At 34.9% G+C, this 17095-nt stretch overlaps 1 protein-coding gene across 1 annotated transcript in view; it reads left to right on the forward strand.

Moving 5' to 3' along the window:
• The window catches only part of ZBBX (zinc finger B-box domain containing), a 46520-nt gene extending 30941 nt beyond the window's left edge, over nucleotides 1-15579 (forward strand). The window contains exons 14-20 of the mRNA XM_088131914.1: nucleotides 1353-1501; nucleotides 2368-2639; nucleotides 5437-5596; nucleotides 8365-8517; nucleotides 9486-9734; nucleotides 11116-11236; nucleotides 13473-15579. Of these exons, the coding sequence (XP_087988040.1) occupies nucleotides 1353-1501; nucleotides 2368-2639; nucleotides 5437-5596; nucleotides 8365-8517; nucleotides 9486-9734; nucleotides 11116-11236; nucleotides 13473-13545 (1177 nt within the window). The 3' untranslated portion in view covers nucleotides 13546-15579. The remainder of the gene's footprint in view (nucleotides 1-1352; nucleotides 1502-2367; nucleotides 2640-5436; nucleotides 5597-8364; nucleotides 8518-9485; nucleotides 9735-11115; nucleotides 11237-13472) is intronic.
• Nucleotides 15580-17095: the final 1516 nt, after the last annotated feature.

A 17095-nucleotide genomic window follows, 5' to 3' on the forward strand; every position in this document is an offset into this window, starting at 1 on the left:
TGGAAGATCCTAGGGTAGCTCATAAAGCGATCAGTCTGTAAGCATCTTGGAAACAGTGCAGTGATTACTAGATCACGGGTTAGTCAAAAAACAAGTGTTGTCAGACTAACATCCCATTTTTTTAAAAAAAGGTAACTTAATAGATTGTAGGAATGCCATGAACACAATACTTCTTGACTTAAGGAAAACATTTGACAAAGCATTGATAACATTCTGCTAAGCAAGCAATAGATATGGGTAGCATATCTATTAAATGGGTTCACAGCTGTTGAAAAGAGAATGATAATAATTTCTAATTAGATTGCAGTGTCAAAGGCTTTGGTCTTTGATCCAGTAGCCTTATACTTTTTCATTAATGATCTGAGTAAAGCATTGGAAAGACCACTTATCAGATTTGCAGATTACACAAATTAAATGGGATAGCTAATACTCTAGCTGGAAAAAATAAAGTTAAAAATTAACCTGATAGGTTAGACTATTAGAAAAATATTAGAAATAAATAAATTAGCTGTGTGACACGGCTGTGAAGGAAAGAAATGCAATTCTAGGCTACAGTGAAAGAAGAATAATTTCCAGATAATGAGAAATAATAATTTGCCTCTATTAAACACTGGTCAGAGCTATGCCTAGTTCTGTGCAACAATTCAGAAAAACTGAAATCAGACACAGAGAAAGGCAGTGGAGATGACTGACTAGAAGATATGTCTAATTCTGATTTATTATCTCACGGTAGTCTTTATGTGTATAGGCTTTCATTCTGAAGGTGTATATACTCAATGTGTGGATGTCAGTATAGAAAAACTGCATGGTCCTCTCTATCCAGTGTACGGATTTCTTCTCATGAGTTACTTATAAAGGGGATATCCATTTCTGCATTTGTAAAAACCTCAATGTTTTCTCGATTTCAGGCTCTAAACTAGAACTTAAGCAAGAGAGTCAGTTTAGCTGCTCCACATTAAACAATATTTAGTAAAAAAAAAAAAAGCAACAAGATTTCAGAATGATTAATATATTTATTTTTTATTTTGTTTTCTGAAAACATAATTTATATTTGTATGCTAGTATTCTATGCTACTTTTCTTTAAAAGATAAAACAGTTCATTATACACATCTTTGTAGAATGTATGTGCAAAATAATTGTTTATTCCAATTAAAATACTTGCAAGCAATGAATTTTCAAATGCCTTCAATATAAAATCATCAGGTAGTTGCAATTTACAGGATGCTGTTTTCTAATTTTTTTAAAAAAATTATTTCTATATGTATGTTTGCCTCACAGAAATCTGTATGATGATGCTCTAACATGACAGTTTGATCATTTTTTAATTCTACTTTTTCCCTTTTATCTCAAGTGGTACCATATCAAAAAGTCAGAAGATTGAACCAGACATTTTTCTGCCACCCACTGTCAATATCAATACAAGGTCACCTCTTTCTTCTGTAGCCGACAGAGAAAAGGGCTTAACTTTTCTTCATAACAAACATGAAGAAACTCCTAAAGGTAAGCTTATAACATTTGCCTTTGCTGTTAAAGGTGACAACATTGTTCCAGGCTCACTTACAAACTTCAGATGCAGCCTTGCCAACAGTTTCTATATTTTTCTCAAGGGTATATCTTCAGAAAAACGGTTGATTTGCCCAATAGACCACTGGGATGCAGGTAATTTTTTAATATAGATACCTTTTACTTCTTGTTCAGCTCTATATGGGAGACCAGACTGATAAACCAGTGCCATATAGGTCTAAAACTACTTTTATTAGAATAGATGTAGCTGTCTTTCAAGTCTGTATGTGCTTCCCTCCTCCCCCACTTGTGAACAAGAGAGGGTTCTGAGATATTTACTCAAATTAGTTTGTTGGAATGGGCTCAAACTGCACTTGTCTGATTGTTGCCATGGGAGCAGATCATCCCACTGTCCTTCAAGGCCCTTCTTTATGCATTCTACATTTCCAATCATATATAAAATTATTTCTACTGGCTACATGACTAGACAGGAGGCCTGCATGGATTTAATCCTTCAGTATTCAGAATAGCTAGAGGACAAGGTGAAATGTGGCAAGTGATAAATGAAACACATGGAAAAATGTACAGGGAATACCTTTGGGGTTTTTTTTGTTTTTGTTTTGCTGATTAACCTTAATTAATAAGCTTTGAATTTGAAATACCAGCAGGAAGCCAGCAATACAGCATTTTCGGCCTGCATTTGGTACTTCAGTCTGAGAAGCAATTCCGAATAAAGGTTGTTGTTTTATATGTGAGCTGATAAAACTCTGGTGTAAGTGCTCTATTTAGGCTAATTATTTGAGAGGCTACGTGCAGGGATTTCAGCTGACAAGATTTTTTTTTCCTTTGCCTCAATTCTTTAGTAAGAACACCTTCACAGTCTGAAAAAGCTGATGTTGCTGGTGGTTGTTCCTGTGCAGAAGAAATGGCTCCCAGTTCCTTATCTGAAAGAGCAATAACAAAAGACAAGTGTGGTAAAACCAAAAAGAAAAGCTGTTGCATGTCAAATGAGCAGACATCTAGTCCTCCTAAATGGGCTGCCAGCAAACCTTTCCCAGTAATGGAGTTAGTTAAAGAAAGCAAAGTGTCTCAAGACATGCATGATGCTTCACCAGTTACTCCCAAAGATTCATTGGTACTACTACTGTTACTGCTACTACTACTGTTTTAGCTTTGGGAGGGATTATTTCCCATACTATTTCCTGAACTATTTTTTAGAATAGCAATAGAAATCATTTCTGGCTATATGGTAACACTGTATTTCCAGGCTTGTCATTCATGAGACCCCTTGTGTGTTGGTGGAACTCCTGAATCCATGAGGTATATGAGGTAGAGGGAGGGAGGAGAGAGAGGATGCAGAGAGCAAAACATAATCCCAAGTTTCTGAAGAGACCTTGTATGCAAGTGGAAGCATGGCTACTAAGATATATGTTCACTCTATCTTCATGATTACTGGTAGTGTTTCCTGCCCTTTATCCACCTGCTTTAGCTTCCTTCAAGGGAAATAGTTCCTAATCACATGCTGACTTTCTAAGAGATCTCAAAATGTCTAAAATAAATAAGTAAGTATACCTAATATACTCAGAAACCATGTTCCAGGGTTGCTCTGTGAAGATTTTAGAATAGGAAAAATTCAGCAATCAGGGATGGAAGTAGGGGCACCACCCATCCTTCCAATCCCCCCTTCTTTATTCTGAAAAGATTTCACATTATTGTTGGCTGGTGGTGGGGAGGAGGGGAGAGTGATGTATTTTCTCCTGTGTCCCACTTGTTTGCACAGTGACACTCTGAAAAGATCTTTGGTGTTGATGCAGATGGTGTTCTTTCAGCGATTTATTCAGCAAGTACATAGCCGTGTCTAGGATGATTCTTTGAGCATTAAGATTCAGCTAATACAGACGTGTGAATCTTTACTGGGTTGAGGATTGTTTTCTGCTTGTAAAAAAAGCTTCCTGAAGGTCACACAGGGCAATCCAGAGCCATCACTACACTTTCCCACATGAACATTTTAGACGTGTAGAAAATGTTCCATCACAGAATGTTCTGACCCTTAATGGATTTTTCTGACCTTGAAATGACATTTTTTTTCACTTCTAAAGAACTCACTGTAGGTCTGATTCATTATCACTTCACTTCAGAATACTCAAAACTACCCATTTTGTGCTTTTTTGGGATTAGAAAAATTTGAACATCCCTAATACACACATTTCTTTTTTCTCTCACATATAGTCACAGAACTCTCTATCACAATCACATACATAACATATACATATTGTCTCTCACATGTGCACACAGTTTATTCAGTTCACTACCTTGCTTTATCTTTTTCTTCCCTGTCCTTTTATCTCCCCTTCCCACGCTGCATTCCTTCCTTGGGCCACCACTTATCTGTAGCAGTTTCTGCTTTTTTCCTTTAATAATAATACCAGGGGAAGCTTAAATGATAGGAATTGAGTGAGGAGGGTATGGGCTTAGAGAACAGATCAGAGATTCCTGACCCTAAATAGTTTGTTACATTGATAATCCATTTAAATATACTTACGCTTTGATGATTCCCATTTGGAACTCATTGTATTGTGAGAAAATATTAGATTTCAACTGGTTGTTTTTAATATTACAAACTTAATTTTCTTTTCTTTTGCTCTGTCCTTTAATTAGTTTGTAATAGCCTCAAATAAGATTTGTATTGCTTCAGTGTTTCAAATATCTAATATAACATTGGCCTTAAGCTTCTACTTAATATTCCTCTTTTAAATGTAAAATCTAAAAAACAAAAAAAAAGCCATATTGGTAGAGCAGCCTGTGTATATAAAATTTGCTTGCAGAATTTGCACTGGAACAAATGAGGCCACTATGGTTTGCTGGTAAATAGGATCTACATTTGTTGTTTCTAGATGTATTATAGCTGTGACATCTCACTTGTCTATACTTTTAAAAATGTGTATTTTATTTTATACATGGGATTTATTTTATGTTATTTTATTTCTGTGGAACTGAACAAATTTCAGTATATCCAAATCCACTTATATTTCTTATGCTGCACAAAGAGGTCCAAAATAATACATGTGGATAACTTCAGCTTTTTAATATTATTTATTTATTGGATTTCTCCCCCGCCCATCTCCCCCACAATAGGGGACTCTGGGCGGCTTACAAAGACATTAAAACTATAAATATATATAAAATACATACTAAACAATACTAAAAAAGGAAAATCCAAGAAGATGGAAAATCAGGCCGGGGACAGCCGGCCACTATGGGGCTAGCTATCTCCCTGCTTGAGATATTCCCTAATATACTTATATTATTATATTATATTATATTATATTATATTATATTATATTATATTATATTATATATGATTAGGCATATGGTTATGCCTGCATGCCACATTGGTTCTAAATAGAGATGCAGCTTAATGAAACTTTAATAAAGCAAGGATTGACCTCAAAAAAAAAAAAAAGGATTAATATTGTCTATCTAGAAACAAGTTCCACTAAATGTAAGGAACCTAATTCTGAGTAGGCAAGACAGTACAGTAATATTACTACTAAATCAGTACTGAATACTTTATACTTAAGTTGGTTTCCTGATATTCTCCTCTGGGCAGGATGATGAGGAGGTCATCATGGCACTTTGGGGAAAATCTCTGGGTACAAGATGTAGCTTAGCTAAAATAAAACACCCCCCCCCCCCAAAACAACAACATCAACATCAGCAACAAAACTTGTAAACTATAATTTCATTGCTTACCTGGAACCTTAAGGAGAGACAGTAAATGATTGATAGTCCTAACTAGTCTGCCTGTACCAGGTTACTCTGGATTTCAGATGTTTTAAATGGAACATGCTATGCATGAGCTCATACAGGAGGAGTTCAAGACCATTCTCAGTGTTATCTTTCTAATCTTTTTTTTTTTTTTGTCACTCTAGTTGTTACAGGTAGCCCTAAGAGAGAAACCTGCTTGTAACCCCTATCGAGGACTTGAAGGATTCTTTACAATGGGTACAAATTGTCTGCAACTTGGGATGGATTCCATTCCTTCATCACACAAGGCCCGAGAGTCTCCAAAGAGCAGCATTTCATTTTCAGGTAGTCATGCAGAAGAAAATTTCTCTAGTGCTGTTTCTGCTTATTGAGAACATCTTCTTTAAGGCATGATGGCTTCACTTACATTTTTAAATTGACAAAAAAATGTGTCTGTATGTTTAGACACAGCATTATGCTCAAGCAATTTTGGCTTAAATTGTTACAGATATTATATCTAAAAGACATACAGAAATATTGCACCATTTTAAAAAATGGTATTCTCTCATGTGTAACTTGCAAGCAATGCCTCATTATACTTATTGTGGGAAATATAACTATCTAAGTATTTGATTTTTTTGAATTTCTTCAAAGCTGTGGTTGATGAGATTTGTTTTCCTGTTTATCAAGAGAGCTCTTTGGGTAATCATTAATTAATCATGTAGAGATAAGTCAATTGCTTAATAAACAACCTAGTCATTAATGAAAAAGCTACATATTGTCTTAAAACAGTTTTCTGTTTTACTTTTGTGGGGTTGTAAAGTAAATATTTTGGGTTCAGCTTCCCAGATCATTCAGGTTTATAACCTTGGAATGTTTATCACCTTGGGGTTGCAGCTGGGGTCAAGCTCACTTTCCACCAAATCTATCTAGAGAAAAGACTATGAATTAAAGGTCTTTCAAAGGTTTCAGTTGGTGACACAATCTGACAACAAGACAGTATCAGCTCAAGTCTCAAGAGCTTTAACTGAAATCTCCTGGCACAATCAATGAAAATTTATTTACGATCCAAGACCAAACACAATAAAAGACCAGCATAGAATACAATAACTACAAAAAGAATTTTAAAAAATGGCAAGAAAATCCTTAGCATCTAACAAGGGATGGGAGACTTTTGCTCTGTCATTTTGGATATGTAGATTCCAGTATCTAGATCTAGCCAGAAGAGTGACCCTCCATTGGGAGAAGTCAGCATTCTTATTTCTGATATACTGCATGCTTCTTGGAACACATAAAAATCTTTATCTCAATCTATGTAATTTTTAATTTTATTTTTAAAGTGAAAGACAAAAACTTCAGTACCAACAAAAAAAAGATGAATGATAGTTATACAGTATAGAAAAAAATAGATATATTATGGTGATTAAGATACTTTAAACATTTTTTGGATTTGTGTTTTGAGTTTGTGTGTGTGTGTTTATGTGTGTGTATGAATCTATTTGTGAACTGTTGTTAGCCACTCAGGATTATGCATTTAAGATGGGCGACCATACACATTCTCTAAATAAATAAATAATATAAACTAAATATGTCAAAAAGAGAAAGGAAAAGGGCTAACTAACAGAAACAAGAGAGTGGGGGGAAATCCATTTAATAACCATAGGTATTACCTCAACCAACAGGATTTTCTCTATTTCTGTGATTTGATATATTTACCCTAATTACATCATTAGATATGAGCACAAGTCTAATAACATATATGCATTTTGACCATGTGCAGTTTTTGAGCTTGTATGTTTTGCTTAGCTTACTCCTCAAAATCCAGTTTGAAACCAGCTTTGGGCACTCTTGTGGTTGCTGTCTTCTGCAAGCTAAAAAAAATTCACACACATGTGCACACCATCTCAGAGACTGGTAACAGGTACACCTATAAAGTCAGTGGGTTCTTCTACTGAAATAAGCCTATTGCCTAGACAGGTCTTGTTTTACTGGAAACAGTGACCAGTTCCTGAAAGACATTGCTTAAGGCAGCTCACCTGTTCATAATTTCTGTTTCCCCACACTTTAGTTTCTTATAGACAGACGCATTGAATTAACATCGCATAGCGTAGCATATGAATTTCTGTCCATAAAGGCTTTTCCTTGACTCTACCAATTCTTTGTTTTTTGCTGTGGTTCCATGTACCAATGCCCTATAGTTCTAGAAAGCTACCTAAACTTCAGAATGAAATGTTCAGTGGTTGCCAGAGGAAACAAAAGGAATAGGCAGGAGAAAATTCTACCCATTCAAATGGTGGACTTGAAGTCAGAATTTAAGTCTGGATTTTTCTCTTACTAACTGTGTTAAATAGAAAGTAATGATTTAAACATTTGCATTCACTTTATTTTGTGGCTATGAGCCGATGAGAACTTTTATTTGATCTGCCTTCCTTTTTATTGTGTAATATATTTATACATTGATTAATTTTAATTAGATTTCCATATTAGCAACAGCTCAATATAGTTTTTTTTAGACAAATTGATGAATGTAAGGTAACAATTTAATAAGTCTGTAATTCCTTTCACAAGGAAAGACACTTTCCTTTTTTTCCAGTGTTTATTACAGAAAGAAAATGAGCCTGTAACAATAAATTGCCCGTAACAGCTTGTTTTATTAAAATTTGCCCTTGCCAATTTAAACTGGCTGCCACCAATTAATCAACTTGAAGATCTAGATGAATGATGTACTGATTAAATTAATGCAAGCTTGATCTTCTAACAGTTTTTCATTCTGTTATATATGAATGGTACATAAGTTTGCCGTCTTTGCTTTCTCACAGAATAGACTGCAAATATACAACTTGGATGCTTTGGGCAGTTTGTCAGGGAGATAAGCAACTGAAAAAACTTCACTTGCTTAATTTCTCCATGTCAGGTTGCTATTGAAAGTGCAAAATGAAGGGAGAGAGGCAGAATTGCAGTAGTATATTATTCAAATTCTGAGAAAGGGTGGACAACTGATTCAAATAGTTGAATGTTGGATGCATTTAAAGGCAAAAGATCCTGACCAGTATAAAAAATGATTATTGTAAAAAGTCTGATTGTCTTAATTGGATCTACCTTTTCATCTTCAGGATCTGAGCAATGGACAAGACACTTGAGTTTAGGGGAATATGCTGATGAATCTCTAGTACAAGAAATATTGGAGAAAGAGCCTGGCAGATCATTAAGTAGACTGGGAAGGCAAACACCAAGTATTAAACTTTCTCTGCCAATTTTGTCCATTGGTAAGTGCCTTCTAACACTAATTGTGTACTGACAGCAGTAATTTAACCTCCCTGCATAAGTCTTTCCCAACACAATAGCTGGAATATGAAAATCAGGTTGGAATATTTCAGCTCACTGATCATTATTATGTATTTTAGTCATTGACTGATGTTAGATATACTGTAAAGAATTAAAGTCAGCAGTTGAGCTTTTCTCTCTGCTGTGTTATGATAGAGAGTCATACATCAAGTTTCAGTGGCCTGCATACATTTCCCAAAAAACCTACTTTGGTGGTGATAAAACTGCTGCTGTGTTGTCTTTTTTTAAAATCCTGTAATAGTAATCTTCCATGATAGCATTTATGCATACTCATTCTCCTTTCTGGCCTTCTGCCTAGTATAGCATGTATAGGGTTTAATAAATGTTTTATTTGTCTGTCTTATTATACAATCAAGCAAATCATTTGTGAATCAGGGAAAAAGAATATTTTTTATTTGTTGTTCAGATTTTGTGAATTGATAAAATAATGTATACTAATAGCACACCCATCCTCAGAGTTTTGATCTTCATGCAGATAGAATAGTTCCATTCAGAAGGGAGATAATACTAGCAGGCCTGTGAAGGTTTGCAGAAGTACAAAACAACTAAAATTGCTCAAAGAAAAGATTAATAACTACAGAATTCAGACTTCAAACCCTGGAAAAAAGCATAAGTGAATAGGTGGAATTCTAAACAGGAACAATCCACATTACAACAATCATGTCCCATCTACATGTCCTAATACCAGTTATGATTGAAATGTTATAATAGTATGTCATGGAAGGCCAAGACTGATCAATATATTATACAATAAGAAATCATAATTTGCCACTGTGTGTATTGTCACCTTAAACAAATCCTTGTCTACAATATGACACTTTCTTCCCAAATATACTGGTTTTCTCAATGCAATGCTCACAACTCACATATTCCTCTACTTTTGTTTCAGATAATGCTTCTTCAAGACCTTTTTCTGCAAATATTCCCCTTTGCAGAATTGTTAAACACAGTCCTCGCTCATCTTCAGTCATTGAGACAGCGTCCAAACATTTGAATACACGACCTTTATCTCAAGCTGCTTTTGAAATTTCAGAAATTGAAGGCATTGATGTCACTGAAAATGATGATCCTTTTTTAGAATATTATACTAATCAACAAGCCTTAACAGATTTAGACCATGAATTGCAGAGTATTACAGGTAATTATGCCAGGTTATTACATTTGCTTACTGAAATAATGTAATTTTGATAGCTTAAGTATCCTTATAAGGTATATGTTTTTTGCATAGGTTTGTGTGTTTGTTTTCCCAATTGTCTGGATTACTCACAAGGAAGGCCAGAAAATTGAAACATAAGCAATATTATTTATTCGGTCCTAACATTGGCTAAAGAAGGAGAGGCATCAATAAGGGGTCAAAGTTTAGCATTCCTCTGCAGTATCTATTTCTAATACTTTGAACATTCCTTTGGATACAACTACAAAGCTTTATTGATCATATTATAGTTCAGTTCAAGTGAATTTGTCCTGTGGATTATTTTCTCTTTTTTATTATTTTAAAAGGAGAAAAGTGATTTTAACATAGAAAAGCTTAGTTGGAAAGCTATTGATGGCTGTTTGGGTATAGAAGGATTGGCTAACATAGTAGACTTTTTCATGGGTCAGAAGATCATATGGTGCAGCCCCATTTCCTTTCCCTGACACAGGAGGGCTAGGAAAATAGACCAAAGCCAGCTGCCTAGAAGAAGGATATTGTTGAAGAGCAGAGGAAACAGTCTATGGGAAGGCTGCATGTAGATGTTTTAGAGGAGCATGGAGGAGGAACAAAAGATTGGGCCTAATGAAATGGATTAGAGTAGAAAGACATGAGGAAGGATTTTGGGTTTAGGATGGATTAGCAAGCAAAGGGATAAATTTATACAATGTGTATTCAGTGCTCAGTATCTTAGCTTTCAGTCCTTTTCTGCTCTATGAATTGCTTTCAGCAAACAGAAGTTTTATTTATGGTGCTAGGAAGTCAAGTTACAAGCACATAATCTAGATTTTATTTTATTTTTATTTTTTTGCAAACCTTAGGACATGATGTTTTGAGCAATTCATTTGTCCATGATATTGTCAGTGTCTGAATCAAAAGGCTATCTCCAACAGCCTTCAGAATATGTAATCCTTACCATTAGCACAGCAACTTTTCCATCCCTGTTAATTCATACAGCAGATTGGGAGAATGCAAGATGTATTGGATCCTTTGGTAGAAATATTGCATGCAACCATGTGTAATACAGTATATTCCTTTTTTCACTTATTGAAGCTGTTCTTCCAGTATAGCACTGTAGCACTGACCTGGCATCATGTGATAGTTCCATAAGTTTACAATAGAGTCAGTTAAATAAGTAGATATCTATATTACACTGAAGAGTTTTCAGCAATATTTTGAACAAGAGTATTTTTTCTTTTTTAAAAGTATGTAAGATAACACACTTTATCAGAGCTGATTGTCCTTCCTCATGCTTTGTAAGTATTTAAGAACAGACATCTAAGAATTTCCATTGGGTGTAATTTAAAAAATGTATTGAACATTTCAGATTCCTGGGAAAATCTCAATGGTTTAAACTATGGAGACTTCAACAGACATTCAAAAATCACATATCAGGATTTCCATAATAACCATGAAATAAAAGACAATAGTCAAGGTGATGCTGTAAGGTTAGTTAATCCTGACTTTTATTAAGCTCTGAGGACACCCCTTCCTACATCTCTATATTCCTTGCTTTGTAAACGACAGTTTTCTTTTATGAAATGTTCCTGGCATTTTGTTTAATAATTTTCTGTAAACAATACAGGTCTTAATGGTTGTTAGAAGAATAGTGCCCTCATGTAGGTTAATTTATTTTTTCTAATTATTTGCTAATATAATTTGTTTCCCAATTATTAGCTCATCTGAGAAATGTTTAATTATGCATGGTTTGAAAGCATCAAACTATCTCTGTTTCTAATAAAAATGGGATCTGCCTTCAGGTAAGAACTCTATCAAGGATTCTTTTTCATTCTTCTCCTACTCCCTACCTATGTTATCCAGTTTAATCTTTTCCACCAGAACCTCACCAGGGCTTCTTACAATTTTGAGCCCAGTCCTACATCTGCATGAAAACCTGAAGCTTCTTTTATTGCCTATATGTGTAGTAAGAATGCCCCACAACTTTTAGAAGATCCAACAACTCTTTTAAACTAATTAGTTCTTTGTTCACTAGCTCAGAATTAAAAAGCCTCTTATAAATTCTATTTCTTTAGATGTGATTTTTTCTGTGGCTGATTGGTGTTAATATTCTTGCAAAAAAGCTGTTTCAGATTTTATAAATGTCACTTGAAATTCAATTTATTTAGTTTTTTTTTTAACTGGAAATAGTAGGAAGGTTGGTGCTGATACACAGTTAGGCCATTGGGGCAAGATTTATGAACAAAGATTCAGGGCCTGAATCAAGAGAATTCATAAAAGAGGCCCCAAAATGCAGTAAGGCTGGCATATAACATTTTATACTGATTAAAATAATGCATCTGACTGTTTTAAGAGTGAGTGGTAGTGTATGGGAATATTTCCTGTGCCACTGACTGCCACACAAACCCCAAACCATAACTATCAGCCCTTAGAGGGAGTCTGAAAACACCAACCATGAGTACTAACACTACCTTTATTGTACATCTCTCTCCCCTCGCCTTTACAGTCTAAGAATATAATATATAATATTTATTGAATAAAGAAAGAAAGAAACTAGGGAGGGTCCCTTCTGAGATGCTTGCTATGCCCCCATTGCTTCTGTAGGCTAAGCTGCCTCTTTTCTGACCATTGCCTAGTCTGCTGCTGCTGCTGCTGCTGCTGCTCCTCCTCCTGTTTCTCAAGGACATTTTCACAGACCATTATAACACAGCCACCCCATGCTTAATGGCAGGCAAGGTTTTCTTTTCTTCAAACGATGTAACCTCTTTTCTCCATATTCTGTGTGGTTGTGGCTGAACAGCTCAATTGTTGTTTCCTAAGTCCAAAGAACTTTGTTCCAATTTTTTTCAAGTTTTAAAAGATTTTCTTCTTCATTTCTTAACAATATTGCTTCAAGTTTAACTTGCTAGATGGAAGCATTTAGATATTGTTTTTATGCCTTCTATTTTGTAAGAGTGAATTGCTTTCATTTACAAATGCTGAGACAGCAGTTTGGATCAGCCTATGGTTGTTGAAGGTAGACAGAACAACTCATGGAATTTTCTTCACTTGGCTAATTGTACAGCGGGTCTAATGAGTCAACCAATTTTGGGGGCTTTATTAATAGATTTACAGCATACTACATAAAAATACCATTGAATCAACTGGAAGGGTGTCTTAATTTCTGCACCTGCAATATTCGTTGTCCTTATTTTGAATCTGTACACAAATGTACATAGTAAATGTGCATTTAAATTTGCAGAAAGTTATTATGTTTATACCAGTTCCTGTTCACTTAGGGATTCAGTGAAACATTCCATTTGATTAGGAGTGCCTAAATATTTTCGTGCAGCTGTAATTCAACCCTCTTCTTCATTGTGGCTCTCATCCTTGCAATTCCATCCCCATCTGTATGTGCTATTTTGAGTTTTAAGAAAAACAGTAACAGAACAGTTACATGTGCTTTATAATTCATATAATTTGGTTTTAATGTAATACAGTTGGAATTGTTTAATATAATACAGTTGGAATTGAGCTACCATTCAAAAGAGGGAGCAAACAGAGATCATTTGCTAGATCTGCTGTCTTCTGAGCTTTGTACATAATGTAGACCACTTGTTTTTTCAGAAGCTAGATGGAATTTTTCAAGTTTCCTTGAGAAGTTCCAAGTGCTTCATAACTGCCCAACAACAGATATTCTTCAATTTAGAAAAAGGAAACTCATAATTTCTTTCTTTTTTTTTTAAGCATCTATGATGAACATTATACAGATGATGAGGAAGACCAGATAGACAAGCAGCAGGTGATAGAATTACAGTGAAAAAAGAATCCAACCTCATATGATCATCTATTTCAGCCTTCTAACCAAACCAAAATGCTTATTCCAAGTATGGTGGATCAGCTGAGTCCATGAGGAAGTAAATAAATAAATTAAATGCACATTGATACTAAAAGATAAACGAAGAACAATATGTTTGAGCTTTTCCTGTATCAAAACTCCTGTAGTTTTTCCATATAAGAATTTAATTTGCATTCACCCTATGTATAATAATGAAGCAAAGAAACAGGTTTATTCAGAGATTTTGGTTATAAAACTTCCTGGTTCCTTGAAACTCAGTTTAAGGGCAAGTGACAGAGCCCTCCAAAAAGAACTGTTAACTGGTATACATCTTGACTAATTGTAGCTTACCTAGATATCCACAAAGGAAAGGACATTATGGGTACTTCCATATGAAAACTTTGCAACACTTAGGAATTTGCCATAGTTCGCCTATTCTGATGATACTGGTAGAATCTAGGAACTGAATCCATTTTTACCCGCTTTGCTGTACTATGAAAGTGTAACAAAGCTAGTCTCTTCTCCCAAAGCCTCTGCAGAGATTCTGGGCAGTCCATTTCCTGTTAATGGAAACTCTTACCTCATCCTGCTTTCTGAATAATTTTTCTCATCATATTGTATTCTCTACATTTTAAGGTTGGTAGCTATGTAGATTGGTTTCACTTTTTTAAAAAAACAGGTAGTGGTATGAAAATGAGTAAATATAAGAATCAGTGTGGTCTAACGAATATGGTGTATTGGTCTTGCATGAGAAAGTCCTAGCTTAAATCCTTGCTTAGTTGTTGAAGTAAAATCATAGTAACTACAGCAACAATTTTCATAATCTTAAATCCATGACTATGAATTGATTTTAAAATGTTGCATAATGTTGCAAAATCTGATTGGACACATTTGAAGGATGGAGAATATGTGAATGTACTGGGCTCAAGCAATTTCTGTTCTATGTTCATCTTTCCAAAAATAATAATAGATAACTACTGTATGTATCTTCTCATATAGCCTGACCTGCTCAATATTGCTGATTAAGCAGTCATTCACGATAGCTACATTTTACTATTTGGGAAGCAATAAAATAGTTTTAAAGTCATAAACTACAAAGAAATAGTAGTCTCCATGCAAGTAGATTCTTATTTTCGATGGGGTACTCTTTATACACTATACATGTAGGCTGCTGGCATGCAAGCAACTAGCTAGTCAACCATTTCTGGTTCCAGTTGCTGCATCCTTATATTTACTGAAGTTAGACCTTGCAGGAGCATTCCCACTAGTTAAATAAGAGAATAATGATCCTCCACAGTTCTACATATATTTTAAAAGCTGCATGCTCTGCATGTTTTGTTTTATGGAACAATGGCTAATTCATAGACTAAAATTCCTATAAAAATATGGCCTGTTAAGAAGCATTCTTTAAACCTCCACTCTGAGAGCCTCCCTCACATTTTAACTGCTACCTCTTTTTTTTTTTTTAAGTGTATTGTCTCAGTACTAATCTGTAATGTATGTTATCTCAGGTCCTTCACTCAATAAATTGAATAAGTCCACCACTATCACTTAAATTGCATTTTTGTTACTTGAACAGGGTTTTCTTTTCTTTTTTTTTAGATTTTTTATCCCGCCTTTATTATTTTTATAAATAACTCAAGGTGGCACACATACCTAATACTCCTTCCTCCTCCTATTTTCCCCACGACAACAACCCTGTGAGGTGAGTTGGGCTGAGAGAGGGGGACTGGCCTAAAGTCACCCAGCTGGCTTTCTTGCCTAAGGCGGGACTAGAACTCAGAGTCTCCTGCTTTCTAGCCTGGGGCCTTCACCACTAGACTGAACTGGCTCTCCGTATAAGATAAAACAAACAGTATAAAAATATAAAACAAAACCAGTTTTGTTGATACCATTAGGAAGAAAAGTGAAAAATCAATTGGTGCTATGATTTTATATAATTATAGAGTTAGGAACTGTTTTAATGTTTTTAGCCAACAAAATTGTTACTGTTTTGTGGTTTGCTGTATCATTTAGATCAGGGTTCCTCAACCTCAACAACTTTAAGATGAGTGGACTTCAACTCCCAGAATTACGCAGCCAGCATGGCTGGCTGGGGAATTCTGGGAGTTGAAGTCCACTCATCTTAAAGTTGCTGAGAGATTGAGGAACCTTGATTTAGATCACTACTAACTTCAGCTCTCTTATTGTTGTCAGGACTCTTGTATTCCTATCATTAGTGCTTGACTTCATTTAGATGGATGATTAAAGAAATTAATCATTGCTGTCACACAAGGTCTGACATGCAGTTTCTGTTGATAAATGTTTATCTCTTGCAATAAAAAGCAACTTTTATTATCACAATTAGAATGTTTACAGAACCTAAATGAGAACAAATAACACTCTCAAATACTTCATGAAATGGGAGAGGGAAGAGCCGTTCTCCTTTTTTACAGTATTAATCTTTCTCAAATTACTTTCCTTGGCTTTTCTCTGTGTATTTTTCCACTTTCATTATTGTACCTTACACAAACATTCCTCACACTTATACACACTTTGAGAATGAAATTTAAGAAAAGAAGAAATTTCCTTCTGGATCAGGCCAAAGACCTATGTAGTCCAGCATTCAGGATACCAAAGAGTCAGCCAGATGCAAACTAGAAGCTTCAAAGTGGGATGTAAGGGTGATAGTCCTTTTCAACTGCTTGCTGTATAAGAACTAGTTTTTAAGGCATACTGCCATTGATTCTGGTAGTTATATGCAACCATCAACATATTCACTTAATTAACACAGTCAAGTTTTTCTTAAATTTGTCTAATTCCATAGACAAGTCCCCTAGATGGCCATTTAAATTCATCATGTGGGATGGCAATGAATTTAATAAAGTAACTGTGTTATACCGAGAGAAAAGAATATTGGTTTCAAATTTTTCCATATTTGACTTCAATAATCTTGAATTCTAATATACGAAAGGGGGAAAAACCTTTCTTTACAACTATGCATGATTTTATATTTCTCCCTCCTTTCTCTTCTTTGCTCTGAGTCAAAAAGTTCTAAATACTAAACCTTCTAAAGAGTCTTTCCTCTTTGGATAGCTATTGTAGCCCTCTAATGATTGTTACTCCATTTCTCAGCATGTTTTTCAGCTTTACAGTAGCCTTTGTGAAATAATTCCCCATCTGGTTTTACACCACATAGTTATATAACTGCATTAGTATATTGGCATTTTATTTTTATTCCTTTTCTAAATTCATTGCATGAAGTTCACTTTTTTAAAGCTGTCGCACACTGGATTGTTATTTTCATTGAGATATCCAGCATGACTCTAACCTTCTTGTTTGGCTTCCAGTTTTGAATATATTTTAAGATACACTTTTTATTGTTGGTTTTAATGCTTGTTGCCATAAGTTCCTCAACACCTGCTAATTAGTTTGCTTTGAAAAGGTTACCTTAGCTAGTGTTTCTACTTCAGCCTTATTTTATACCATATTATCTTCTCTTGCTCAGCACTGACCATCTGTTATATAGCAAGCATACATTGTTAATTTCCTA

The sequence above is a fragment of the Python bivittatus genome, unplaced genomic scaffold, assembly GCF_059951505.1.
Source record: "Python bivittatus isolate LINGU-HERP-01145 unplaced genomic scaffold, Pbiv_v1 ctg000980_np1212, whole genome shotgun sequence".
Taxonomy (NCBI): domain Eukaryota; kingdom Metazoa; phylum Chordata; class Lepidosauria; order Squamata; family Pythonidae; genus Python; species Python bivittatus.